Below are 13,469 nucleotides of genomic sequence, written 5' to 3'. Positions count from 1 at the left end.
AGTTTCCCTTCCTTTTGAAAATAAATAAATAAGAACACCCCTTTAATAAAATGAATTAGTGTTCAAGGTTGGATATTTAAGTGAGGATAGCCACCCCACTATCCTCTCTCATTTCACTACAGCACAGAATAGCCGGTGCTAATACATCTCTGTGATCCAGACTTGGCTGATAGAGTGGCTTTTCCATAATGTAAACATCAATAATAAAAGATGAGTTCATTGTGCAGAATCTTCTCCGGCCATATGACTTTCCTCCGCTCCTTAAGTAGCTATTGGATTTATCCTTGAAAGCTTCACTAGAGATCTATCTCCTCAGTTTTACTGCCAGACTCTCCGTAGACCCATACAGAATATGCGTACTGCAAATTGCTCACTTAATGTTGTATAAGCTTGTGTATAGATACTGTATGTGTGCCAGGTTTATGTAGTTAATTGTATTTATTTTCAGCAGATCATTTTAATTTCTCAATTTCCCCTCAGAGAAGATACTATAAAATCAGAGGAGAATTGATTAAGTCTGATTTTGCTTTTGAATCTGTGTTACCACGCCTTTTAAACATCACTCTGTAATCAGTATGTCTTTTGTTCTCCATTTCTTTTATACTATTAAGATAAGAATACAGGGGCTCATTTATCACCTGGTGTAAAGTAGAACTGGCTTAGTTGCCCATAGCAACCAAACAGAGTTCTCCTTTCATTTTCCAAAGGTGCTATCCAAAATGAAAGGTGGAATCTGATTGGTTGCTATGGGCAACTAAGCCAGTTCTACTTCACACCAGTTTGATAAATGACCCCAACAGTTTGCACCCTATTTACTTTGTGTTGTCGTTAATTCCCCCTGCGTGGGGTCTTTCATGTAGCAGATTGTACTACTACATTTCAGTCTTTTATTGAAAATAGCGTAATTAAAATCTTTTGGAACTAAACATAACACTTTTGTCTAGAGATGTTACTCCTATCGGAGTGAGATTGCATTTTTATTTTTTTAACATAGCTAACCATGTCCACTTTCCCACTCACTTTTCAAAAGTGACCAGAGTGGTGTAAAAATGTAGCAAAACTTGGACCTAAAATAGTGACTTCTTATGAAATGGAATGATAAAGCCACCCCCCCCCCCCCCAGTTCTATGGGGAACACTTGTATGTAAGCTAATTAGATATTTATTTATTTATTTATTGTTTTACGCTATTTAGCATATTTTTTTTCCACTTCTGTCTTCTCAGTTCTCCCCTCAAAAGATATTCCCCACACTAATCACATTTCCCAAATTTTAAAACAAGAAAAGAGGGAGGCAGCACCACATGTGCGGTGTCACTTTGTAGAGAGAGGTTTGATAAAGGTTAGAGTACGCTTACCGTCTGTGGTTGTGAGGAGTCACAACCACTGTAGAGAGCCTTGCTGGTAGTTCGCCGACCAGCGCACCAGCTTGTGACGGGCTGCAGCCGCGGTCGCTCTGTGGTGCCCCAGTGGATGAGATATACACAGCGGAAGTATCAAAAGGAAAACTGGTAAAAAACTTACTTTGACTGCTTTTTCCAGTGCTTGCTTTAAAGGATTCAGACCCAAATCATCGTACAGATAAGTTGCCCTGTGTCTCTCCAGCAGTGATGTGTGTACCTATATGTAAGGTATCTAAGGGTACTTTCACACTAGCGTTATTCTTTTCCGGCATTGAGTTCCTTCCTAGGAGTGGGGAGGTGCTAGGTTTCAGAGTGGGGAGGTGTGCCTCTCATTAATCCAATGTGATTGGCTGGCAAAGAGCTGCTGGCTACAGCAAGTTTGTATGTGAGCAGTTTGGGCTTCAGAGAACTGGCAGAGGATCCATCATTGAAGGTCCTCATATTGTAATGTTCTTGGATTTCGTTTAGACCCTCTGGGATGAGTGTAATAAGTTGGTATATCCAATAGATTTCCCGTTTTTGGAGGAGACTTAACCTATTATAAGGATTATATGGAATATGATCAATCAGAGTCATTTTGATTTAGCGTTTTTCTTTTTCTGAGGTGTTGGCACAGTGTCTAGAGACATTGTGTTTAGGGTAGAGTTTCTGGATATTGTGCCTGTGCTGGTTTAATCTGCAGTGTAGTGGTTGAATTGGTTGAACAGGCAGTCACACGGTAACTTCCAATATACTATCACTATATAAGAGCCACATGCATACCCCTGTTTTTTCAGCCATTCCCAGATATATATATATATATATATATATATATATATATATATATGATGTATAAGGGCCTAGACTGCCAGCTACACGTGTGTATGCGTGGGTGTGTGTATATACTGCCCACCCCATAGTTAAAATACATAAAATATATACTTGAGGCAAATTTTACCTGACTACCATTTTGTGAGGCAAACTGTCATTTTCATGAGACAAACTGCACCAGACTGCCAACCACACACACATATTTACGACTGCGACCACAGAGACATCCTTAGATACCTTACATATAGGTATCTGTACACACATCACTGCTGGAGAGACACAGGGTAATTTTTGCTCCACAAAAATAGTGGGTGTCTGCCATTAAAAAACTTAAAAAAAAACAACTAGAAAGATATATAAGCAAAGAGTATACTTTTATTTATTTATTTAATGGGTTTAAATTAAGCATATACCATTGCTATATGAGGTATAACGGGAAGGGTAATGTCAATCAACCCAACCCAAACTCGCCCCGATTACCCCCCCTTCCCTTGGCCTACGCACCAAAAACTCCCATTTTAAATGTGTTTTAAATTTAATTCCCCTCCGTGTATACAGTACTGATGAAGAGGGCAATCCAGGCCCTCGAAATGCGGTGACTACCGTGCAAATAAACGTTAATCCCTTATCTGTCCGATGATTTTGGTCTAAATCCTTCCAAGCAAGCGCCGGAAAAAGCAGGCAAAGTGCGGTTTTTACCCATTTTTCTTTCGATATTTCCCAAATTTGAACATACACATGTGGACAAAATTATTGGTACCCCTCTGAAAAACACAATGGTCACAGAAAAAACTTGAAACATAAATAGTAATAAATAAAAATTTACAAAAATATATCCTATAATACGAAAGGTTACCAAAGAGCCCATAACAACTTCCAAAGAGATTAGAGGTGAACTCCAAGGTCAAGGTACATCAGTGTCCGATCAAACCATCTATCGTTGTCTTAGCCAAAGTGGACTTAATAGAAGACGACCGAGAAGGAAACCACTGTTGAAAGTAAATCATTAAAAAGGGAGACTGGAATTTGCCAAAACACATATTGTCCAGCCACAAAGCTTCTGAGAGAATGTCCTTTGGACAGGTGAGACAAAACTAGCTTTTTGGCAAGTCAGCTCTATGTTCAGAGACACAAAAAATTAAGCATACAAAGAAAAGAACATTGGGGGAGATTTATCAAACTGGTGTAAAGTAGAACTGGCTTAGTTGCTCATAGCATCCAATCAGATTCCACCTTTCATTTTCTAAAGGAACTGTGAAAAATGAAATACTGCTGGATTTCTTGCTACTGGCACGGCGATCCTATTCATTTCTATGGGATCACTGCTACTCTGCGATCCTGGCCATGACAGCCGTTGCCCAACTAGTGTCACCGTGTAGCCATACCCTTATGGTAGTGGCAAATGAGAATAAAAAAGCTATTTTAGGATACTGAATTACCAGAAAAAAAACTGCAAAAATGCTGAAAAGCATATTTTGAAAATATTTTTTCAAACTAGTAAGCCTAAAGATTCTAAAAAGACATAAATTATGTGTATAACATATGAAAAGAAACTTGTATTATTCACAAAAAAGTAGCAAAAATTATGATGCTAACTCAACAATAAAGACAGCTAAACTGACGGCTAAACTCTGCCTGATCCTGAAAACCAAAATTACATTTGGTTCTGAACTAGTTAGGCTACTTTCACACTTGCGTTCAGAGCGGATCCGTCTGATGTCTGCACAGACGGATCCGCTCCTATAATGCAGACGTTGGGATCCGTTCAGAATGCATCCGTCTGCATTATAGTTTAGAAAAAATTCTAAGTGTGAAAGTTGCTCAGACGGATCTGTCCAGACTTTACATTGAAAGTCAATGGGGGACGGATCCGTTTGAAATTGAGCCATATTGTGTCAACTTCAAACGGATCTGTCCCCATTGACTTACATTGTAAGTCTGGACGGATCCGTTTGCCTCCGCACGGCCAGGCGGACACCCGAACGCTGCTTGGAGCGGAGCCCAAACGCTGCCAGACTGATGCATTCTGAGCGGATCCGCATCCACTCAGAATGCATTAGGGCAGTACGGATGCGTTCTGGGCCGATTGCGAGAGTCTTTAAACGGAACTCACAAGTGGAGCCCCGAACGCTAATGTGAAAGTAGCCTAAACTGGGTTCTTCAGGACTACAAAATTGATCAGTTTTGTAGTCCTGTAGCCCCAGTGCTGTTTGATGTACAAATATTTTTGCTATGTGCGTGGCTTCTGACTAACATCCAAGGATGTGGGTTGTTTGTTATTAAAGATATTCAGCTATAAACAGATTTATTTTATTTTAGATTTTTAAACAGTTCTACAATTTTATTGCTCATATTTAGTCATTTTCGTGAGTCAATCCAGTTGTTTACTTCATTTTTCTCTTTTGTACAAAAGCTGTGAACAATTGACCCAGCGTGCTAATGCAAATTAAAAGAAAAAAAAAACCTAAACGGCCAGTAGCAAAAGGTAGCTTTTCTTGCTTTTATATGTTTGCCATTAAAGTGACAAATACAGACAGGGAACACAGAGATTTAAGGAGTTCCCCATTCATTAAACAAGCTGACATGGTAGGGGGGCTATGACTTTTGTAATTGAAACCTTCTGCTCATTACAAATCCAGGAGTCTTTTTTTTCACCCAATAATGCCTTTTGTGTTTGCCTGCAGTTCTTCATAACCATTACCATAGGCCCAAAGACTGTCTGTGCCATAAAAACCGTAATAACTGAGCCAGTGACTGTTATAAACTTCACAGCCAGGGTTGTCTGGAAATTTGTGGTGAAAGAATGTGTCTTAAAATGTGACTTACAATTTAGCCCAGTCAAGACTAGGGGTATTTTATACCCTGGTGACCAGACTATTCTTCAGAAAATGAAAAAATCTTAGTGAAACCGGACACAAGGAGACCTTATTGTCTGATAGTTCAGTATGTGAGAAGTAGTATCACTTTGGGATTCTTTCCACAGTTGGGACCTAAGTTCTCTGATTCAGATTCAGTCAAAATTTATTGGGCCTACAGACAAAAAAAACATGGTTGTAAAGGTTCCCTGATCATTATTGCTCAGGGCCCAGATCATGTGCCAACTAGTGCTGCATCCGGTTACTTGTGCTACTGCCATTCTTGATGGGTTGATTTAGTTGTTTCTAATGGTTATGCGACTCTTTCGATCATTGCCTTAAAATCAAGTATTTATATACATAGTATGATCAGATTGTAATAAACAATGAGCAAGAGTTGGGGACTAGCATGCTAATTGTTTTTATGGCATAACATAGTAGCACATGGTCACAAACTCCAACTTAAAGTGTTTAGTCACTGGTGAAACAACCATGTTTCATTGTGAAGGTACCTTTTACAAGTTGGTTCTTGATGATGACGCCAAGGGATATGCCCATTGTGATTAGCAGAAGTCCATCTTGAAGATGTCTAGTACCAAGTGCTGCACTGAACTCTACCCATTGCTCTAGTCACTAACTTGTCCAGTTGAACAAGGTGTTGTTGAGTCTATTCAACCAGTTTATTGGCCATAGAGCAGACATGGGAGTTTATATAAATCTTCTGTTGTTTTTGAACAGTATGCATATTTAAGAGTAGATCTATGTGTTCCTAAAAAGTATTATGACAACCTGTATATCGAGAACAAATATATCATACACAATATATAATGACAACCGTTCTAAATCAAAGTTTTTGCATTTTTTTCCCCTCTAGATGTGGATGAATGTTTGGACAATAATGGAGGATGTCAACAGATCTGTGTTAATACAATGGGGAGCTATGAATGCCAGTGCAAGGATGGGTTCTTCCTAAGTGACAATCAGCATACTTGTATCCATCGCTCAAACGGTACGTATTTGCCATACAAGCCGTACTATATCTTTTCGGTTTCTCATCATTCTTTGGAATTGATATTCAGGCTGATGTAGAGCTCAGTTTCTTCAGCAAATTGCCTAATCCTGGAAGGAACTAAGTAGATAATACCATACTGTTTGTTGTTCTTCAGCTTGGATCTTCCAAACCATTTAACTTGGGCATCCTCTTTAAACATGCGGCCTAGACCCTCAGGAGATTGATCCTATTACTAAAAGTTGAATCCTTATGGGAAACTCATAACATCTGGTCACTTTTTGGTTAGTTGACGTTTTATGGAATTGTACCAGTCTACCTTGAACAGATTCAAATCAATATGATCCAAATTCGGGGATCATTTACTTTCTGTTGATGTAGACAATAACTGTTTTTTAAAGTTGTGATTTGGTATTGAAAAACAATTGTTGGACGATGGTATGTCTGATAAGTGAGATGTTGTTAATGTTGACCAGTAAAAGGGGTGCTGAGGGTCCACCAGTAAAATTCATTCTGGGGGCCTACTGTAAAGCTACATTCAAACACTACCTGCTCGCACAGCAGCAGCAAGACTCTACAAAATAAGAGAATACAGGCTATCCTGCCTCCTTACCTGGAAGTCATCTCCACTATCGGTTGCATCAGTATTAATTAGGTACTTTTTTTAATCTGCCCAGTTTTAGATGACCATGGGCTTGTTAAGATGCTGTACAATTCATATCCATACTTGTTCCACTTGTGCAGGGGATTGGAAACTAGGGGCCCATCAGGGGATTCTTCTGCTCCCCTGTAGGCCAGTCCAAGCCTGACAAGTGTGATAGTACAACGTATAGGTCTGTCTACCAAGACTGCAGTATGTGTAGATGAAGGATTTTGCATACAACACAGTTATGTTTTATGGCCATGGGACAGGGCATATTTCTTCAATGCATTTACTCAGCAATTAAATGTCACAATAAGTAGTCTACGGAAGTTAGAATTCTAGTGACTTAAAGGGGTGCCCGATTTCAGAAACATCCCTCCATGTGCCGGGCCCCTCACAGGTAATATACTTACCCCGCTCCCTGCACCACTCCTGGTCCCCGCACTGCCGCTGCTGCTTCTCTCTGTACACCGATGAAAACATCCAGTGTCGGGGGAGGGGGGAGCAGCCAATAGCAGGCGGGAAAAGGGACAAGCCTCCCTAGCATCGTGGGTGACTCTAAGGCGGCTCCCCCCTCCCCCGCCTGCCATTGGCTGCTCCCTCCGACACCGGATGTTTTCATCGGTGTGCAGGGAGAAGCAGCAGTGGCGGTGCGGGGACCAAGAGCGGCACGGGGAGCGTGGTAAGTATATTATCTGTGAGGGGCCCGTAAAATGGGGGGTATGTTTCTGAAATCGGATAACCCCTTTCAAGGCTATGTACACCTTCGGGGATGCTTTTTTTTACGATTGCATTTTACTCATTTGGGGCTAAAAATATTTTTTTCAATTGGTCTTTATTTAAAATATTGAGCCATACTTTCACAAAGGGTTAACTGTTTTTCCAGCTGTGTGCAAACTACTTTTACTTTCACTTTGTGCCGGTCATCTGATAACCCTTATCTCTAAATTACTAAAGGACCCTTTACATGGGCTGAGAATTGAAAAAAAATAAAAAGTAATGTAATGCTCGATAGCTATGATCTGGCAGTGTAAATGTACCACCGCTCGTTCATCGGGTAATTGTTAGTGCAGCACAAAAATCCTTGTTTCCCAGCAGCAGATTGTGTTTACACAAGAGCAATGGCATTTGTGATCAATCCTCCCCATACTCTGGAGTAGCTAGAGAAGATTGCTGCATGTAAATGCATCGGTCTCCTAAGCTAGCGATCAGCAGCTTCCTTCCCGACAATCTGCATATGAGACGCCTGTCACACCTAGTATTTGTACTTTTATAGGATTAGAACAACTAGTTATTATGTGGTTGTCACATCGGTTTGTAGATTACATTGTTAAAGGGGTTCTCCGGGAATTAAGAAAATGAAAATACTTAAATGTTACTTCATTATAAATATATTCCCAATTCCCTGACAAGTAGGAGAGGAGGATGAGGCGGCTCTTTCTCTCACTGTTGTGAAGTAACTTGTCCTGCGTGTGATTAGGACAGGTTTTGTGTGTACTAATAGGACATCGGCCATTTTGTTTCTCCTAATCATTGCTCCCTAGACAAAACGAGCCATTATAACTAATGAAAGGTATTTGGGAATGTATTTATAATAAAGTAATACTTAACGTATTTTCATTTTCTTAATTCCCGGAGAAAGCATTTAAGGTTTATCAATGGAGGTCTTCCAGAACATGTGAGAAATTCCACTATTAAAGGGAACCTGTTACCTGATTTGGGGTCATAAGCTACCAACATGCTGTTATGCAGCTGGGGCTTAAGGTCCAAAACTTGCCTATATCAAACCCACCCATCCCTGCAAAGTAATGTATAGTGAATGAAAATCCAACTTGCCAGGAGATGACTCTGGGACTGTTCTCCAGCAGCACCAGCAGGTGAGGTGTAATCTACTATTCTTAAGTTGCACATTGTACATACAACCCATGCTGGTGGAGAAGACTCCTGGTAAGTTCAATTTTCAATTACTATTCTCTGCAGGGACACATGGGTTTGTTATGGGCAGGTTTGGGACCCTAAACCCTAACTGCGTAATGGCATGCTGGTAGTTTAGTGTCCCCAGATTACCGGTTCCTTTTAATACTTGGAATACTACAAATATTGAAGAGTTTTAAAATGACTGCCTGTAGAGCATTGAAAGTCCAAATATCTGTGAATCTGTTTTTTTTATCATCTTGTATCCTTGTGACAATGGACATCTGCTTTGCTATCCTGATATTGTAATGGGCTAATAGCGAGATTGTACTTTTACGTAGTAGCCAGTGTGAACAGGCCAAGCTGCAGTGTGAATCATTGTAGGGGGACGGAGCAGCAATCTAACCCTCTGAAAAGACAGGATGTACATTTCACATCTTAGAGTACCAGCAGACAATGTAGCTAAGTTGAGGTTACCAGTGATGATATTGAGCATTAAAATAAGCTGGGACAAGCATGACTACAACCTTGCTTATACCTGTTGACATTGAGATTTTGTAGATATTCAGACATTCACTTTGTTTAATGGAAGAAGATTGCAGGTTTAATTATGGCGTGCTCTGTTAGCATTTTAAGGCATCAGCCATGGAGAGGTCAGCCCATATTCTAGCGAAGCTCATTAATGTGCTAATACTCATTATTTCAGCCTTGTTCCCTCTGATTAGTAATGTTATTATCCAAACATTGCTGTGTGGACTGCTTTAATTACTTAATTAGGTCATCAATTGTGTGATTAGTGTGTTCCAGTAGTTGCAAAGATCCTCGTTAGCAGTATCGAGAGGCTAGCCAAATTACCTAATCTTTCCCACTTATTGGTGATATAACAAGCATTTCTCTTGTGAAGATAATGAGCTTTCTTGGTTCTTTGGCTCTCAACAATATGTCACTGTAATGCAGATGGGCTGTACTGCCAGACTTCCAGATTGTCATCCACGTGCCTTTAAATGTTGCATTTTCTGGGCTTATGAAACTTTTGGTGGGATTTTTAGGGAAATCAGAATTTTGGGGTTTAGAATAATTATAAAAAGCATTGAGCGTTGTTTTTATTTGCACTGTATATTTTACATTTTTCTGTTAAACAATTTCATTATTTTTATGGACCAGCACTATTAAACTTCTGGCATCTAGAGTCTAGAGTGGAATAAAAGACCTTAACCATGTATGCTTGGTTGAGGACTGTGGTGGAATCTTTTGTGAGGGGTGTCCCTGAAAGGCATATAATAACCAGTAGCACATAAAATATTGCAGATATCTTGGATGCATCCTTCAACCTTTTTACATTTTATGTGACCACGTCAATCCTAGCCGTTATGACATAAGTACAAAAAAACTGAAACGTAGACCTCTCCTAGGGCCCACTTGTAGCTTGTATCTCCTTGTGAAGCAAAGTCTTTGATCTCTCACTGTCCCAGAACTACTGTCCCAAGTTCCCAACCCCTACAAGCATAAACAGATTTGGCAAATTGCTGAAAAAAAGGGTGATCAAGATTCACAATGAAGATAAGAAACATATGAGTGTCTTTTATTAATTATTTTGAAACAGTCCTGCTGGCAATATAAGGCAATGAACAGTATTATGAAAGAAGATGTTCTATGTGCTTTAAGGATATAGGGGGTCATTTATTAAGACCAGCGTTTTAGATGGCGGTCTTAATATCCCCTATAGCTGGCGGTGGATCGCGGGAGTTATGTAGAGGCTCTACATATCTTCAGTGGATCCAGTGCTGCTTCTAAATGTAAGACAGCTTCCTAGCGGTCTTACATTTAGACCATTTTCTACATCTAAACCAGGTATAGAAAATGAGACGGACTTACCGGCTTGTCCCCTTCTCCGCCCACGCTCCGCCCACATTTTTAGACCTGACGTGAGCGGGGAAAAGTCGCAGATTGTGGACTTCTGCGTCACAATCTGCGCCAGAAATATGTCTAATATAGGCGTATTTCTGGTTAGTAAATAACCCCATACTCCCTGCAAAAAGAAGCACTGCATGTGCATATACCACTGTCTTTCAATAAGTATTTCCTTGCCGGAGACGCACCTCATTGGCATCTACCCAGGCAACAGCTTCTGATGAATTTTCTACTATATGCATAGACTACTCAAAGTATGCAACGGTAAAACATTGAAAAAGTAGGTATTATGGCCTCCTCGTCTGGACTTTTGCAGAAAATATTGATACACGTCCTCTGTCAATAACCAGAAGACTGTCTCAATCTTAAGAATGTAGAATGTTATCAGGACAGGCCGCGTTGGCCCCCCTGGTGGTGAAGGCTTAGGCTAATTTAATTCCTCTAGTGTGAATTTCGGCAAGGTCTTCCAGCAGAGAACAGCCTGCCAGAATTCTCCGGATCTAACACTGCCGGATGCGGACAGAATGCCCGCCAGAACCCAATATGCCTAATGGGGCTGGCAGATGCCGGCAAACAATGCAGAGAATCTACATGCTGCGGTTTGTGTCCGGCCTATCGCTGGCATTGTCTGCTGGAACAGCCTGCTGGAATTCACACTGGAAGTATGAAACTACCTTAGTCGGCACACCATTCCTTAAAGTAAATAGTTGGGACAACACTTCTTTACTAAAACTCAACTACCAGGCCTCAAAATATTTGTCATGATTTCTTCCCTCTTCCTCTTTGGACACACCAGTCAGCCTAATATCATTACACTTAAAATGGGTAAAGAGGACCTGTCGCCTTTCCTGACATGTCTGTTGTAGTAACTACGGTATTTGCATCCTCTAATTCTGGAACATCTATTTTTATGACTCTCTGATGTGCCATACATTTTTTATTTTGTGCCTTTTTTTTTTTTTTTGTTATGAATGAATTATTAGCAGTTTGTAATGAAGATTGAGCTCTGTATTTCCAGTTTGAGGTATGTTCCTGTGCCGTCTGACACTGGTAGCACTGATTGTCAGGCTGTGCAGGGACATACACCCATCTGGACCTTCATTGCAAACTGCTAGCAGTTCATTCATCGCTTCTATCCGGAATAATAATGGAATGGCACAACATAGACTCGTAAGAATAGTTGCTCCAGAATTGTTATTACAGGGGGTTGTAGTTGCTAAAAATGACATGTCAGAAGAGGTCCTGTTTAAGATGGCGCTGTTGGAAATAAATCTTTTTATTTTTTTATTTTTTATTTTTTTTAGCTGGTGATACTTTTAATTCATTCACATCGATACACGACTTCTATGTGATCTGAAACGGTTTATAATCGGGATGAATACTATTATCATCTTCTTTAAGGTTCCTCATAGGAAAATTTCAAGGAAACCTGTCACCATAAAGACAGGAAGATTTGGGGAAAAAGATTCATTATAATTTGTACATTATTGACTAAAATACTTTATCTGCTCTATGTTTAGGATCCATTTGGATGGTCCCACTTAGAGATTGACAGTCTTCCCTGTGTGACTGTTTATCCACAGATAGTCGCTGACTGCTCACTTGCCTCCTAAACATAGAAATAGTCAAATTACAATTAATAAAGCACACGTTTTACTGAATCTTTCCCCACAAATTTCTGAATCTTTCCCCTCATCTTCTCATCTGCTCTATAACATGATGCCTGCCGATTGCACAGTTTTTTTTTTTATTATGGAAAATGCTGAATTGCACTGCAAAGAAGTGTCTATGAAGTGGGTTCACTTTTGTAACCTGGGGGAAGCAGTGGGATCAGTGCAGTGTTGTGCATAGCAGAAGGTCCCAGATGCTATGAACTCTCAATGACACAGTCACCATGTTGCCACTGTAGTTTGGTGCATTTGTGAGCAAGTCCTTGTTTACATCGCCTAGGACCCCACCCCCACCTAGAGTGCTGTATATTTTAAGCCTAGGATATCCCTTTCTCAGACTGACTCCTTGTTTGTCTGTGCGATGGCATCAGTGACAAGTGGGGATGAATTTGTTTACCCACAGTGTACAAATGCTTTGGGGTTATGCCAGCTGGATTTGCAAGATTATACAGGATGCTCAGCGGGAGCCTTAAGATCCTCCCAAATCCTAGGTTAAACTACACCTCCAACCTCCCCTATCATTGTGCATACTGTATGCGTTACATCTGATTCATTGCATAAGCTTCTCATACTCTAGGCTCTTTAAATGACAAGTCTGTGTTTCATTGAGAGGCAGTCTGTTGTATAACACAGGGTTCTCCTGAACCCTGGGGCTGCTTAGAATGTCATCAGGGAAAGACAATGGCAGCAAGACCTGTCACTTTTTCAGAAAAGATGAAAAAACCTGGATCGTCCTTGCTTGACATGGTTGGCTCATTACAGGAGGAGGTTACAGGTGCCAGACTTAACTGAAAGTGAATTGCGTTTGTGAGAAAGGCCTTAAGTACACAGAGGCCCCTCCTCTTCCATGTAACATTTATAATACTGGTTTGTTTTATGTGACAGAACAGCATTTGGACCTGACTCGGGCACCAAAATAGAAAAAAAAAAAGTCCAGCTTTCTAGAAGCTTCAGTAAAAACTTCCTTTATTTCCACGATTATCTGTTCACCTTTCCAGATAATACAATCACTTATGTTTTAATAGTCATAGCCCCACCAGGGTACTTCTTTCAAATTTATTTTTATTAATCTGAAAAATTGTACATTTGGATTAACAACATACATTATAATTCACAAATATCCTAAAATTGAAAATACAAATAAAGGTAAACCCACTATGAGATGTTATCATTCTCTCTGACATAGAGAGTGAGAGTCATATCGCTATTGTTGAATTCAGTTATGCAGAACATAGGATTAGCCAAAAACATACGTA

The 13,469-nt window shown here is 40.1% G+C and overlaps 1 protein-coding gene across 4 annotated transcripts in view; it reads left to right on the top strand.

Moving 5' to 3' along the window:
* The window catches only part of SCUBE1 (signal peptide, CUB domain and EGF like domain containing 1), a 299,572-nt gene that overhangs the window by 93,749 nt on the left and 192,354 nt on the right, over nucleotides 1–13,469 (top strand). For all 4 annotated transcript variants that reach the window (XM_044281074.1, XM_044281072.1, XM_044281073.1 and 1 more), the window contains exon 4: nucleotides 5,941–6,075. In XM_044281074.1, the coding sequence (XP_044137009.1) occupies nucleotides 5,941–6,075 (135 nt within the window). The remainder of the gene's footprint in view (nucleotides 1–5,940; nucleotides 6,076–13,469) is intronic.

The sequence above is a fragment of the Bufo gargarizans genome, chromosome 2 (genome assembly GCF_014858855.1).
Source record: "Bufo gargarizans isolate SCDJY-AF-19 chromosome 2, ASM1485885v1, whole genome shotgun sequence".
NCBI lineage: Eukaryota > Metazoa > Chordata > Amphibia > Anura > Bufonidae > Bufo > Bufo gargarizans.
The sequence above is the reverse complement of the archived record's forward strand: the minus strand, read 5'-3'. Positions and strand labels throughout refer to the sequence as shown.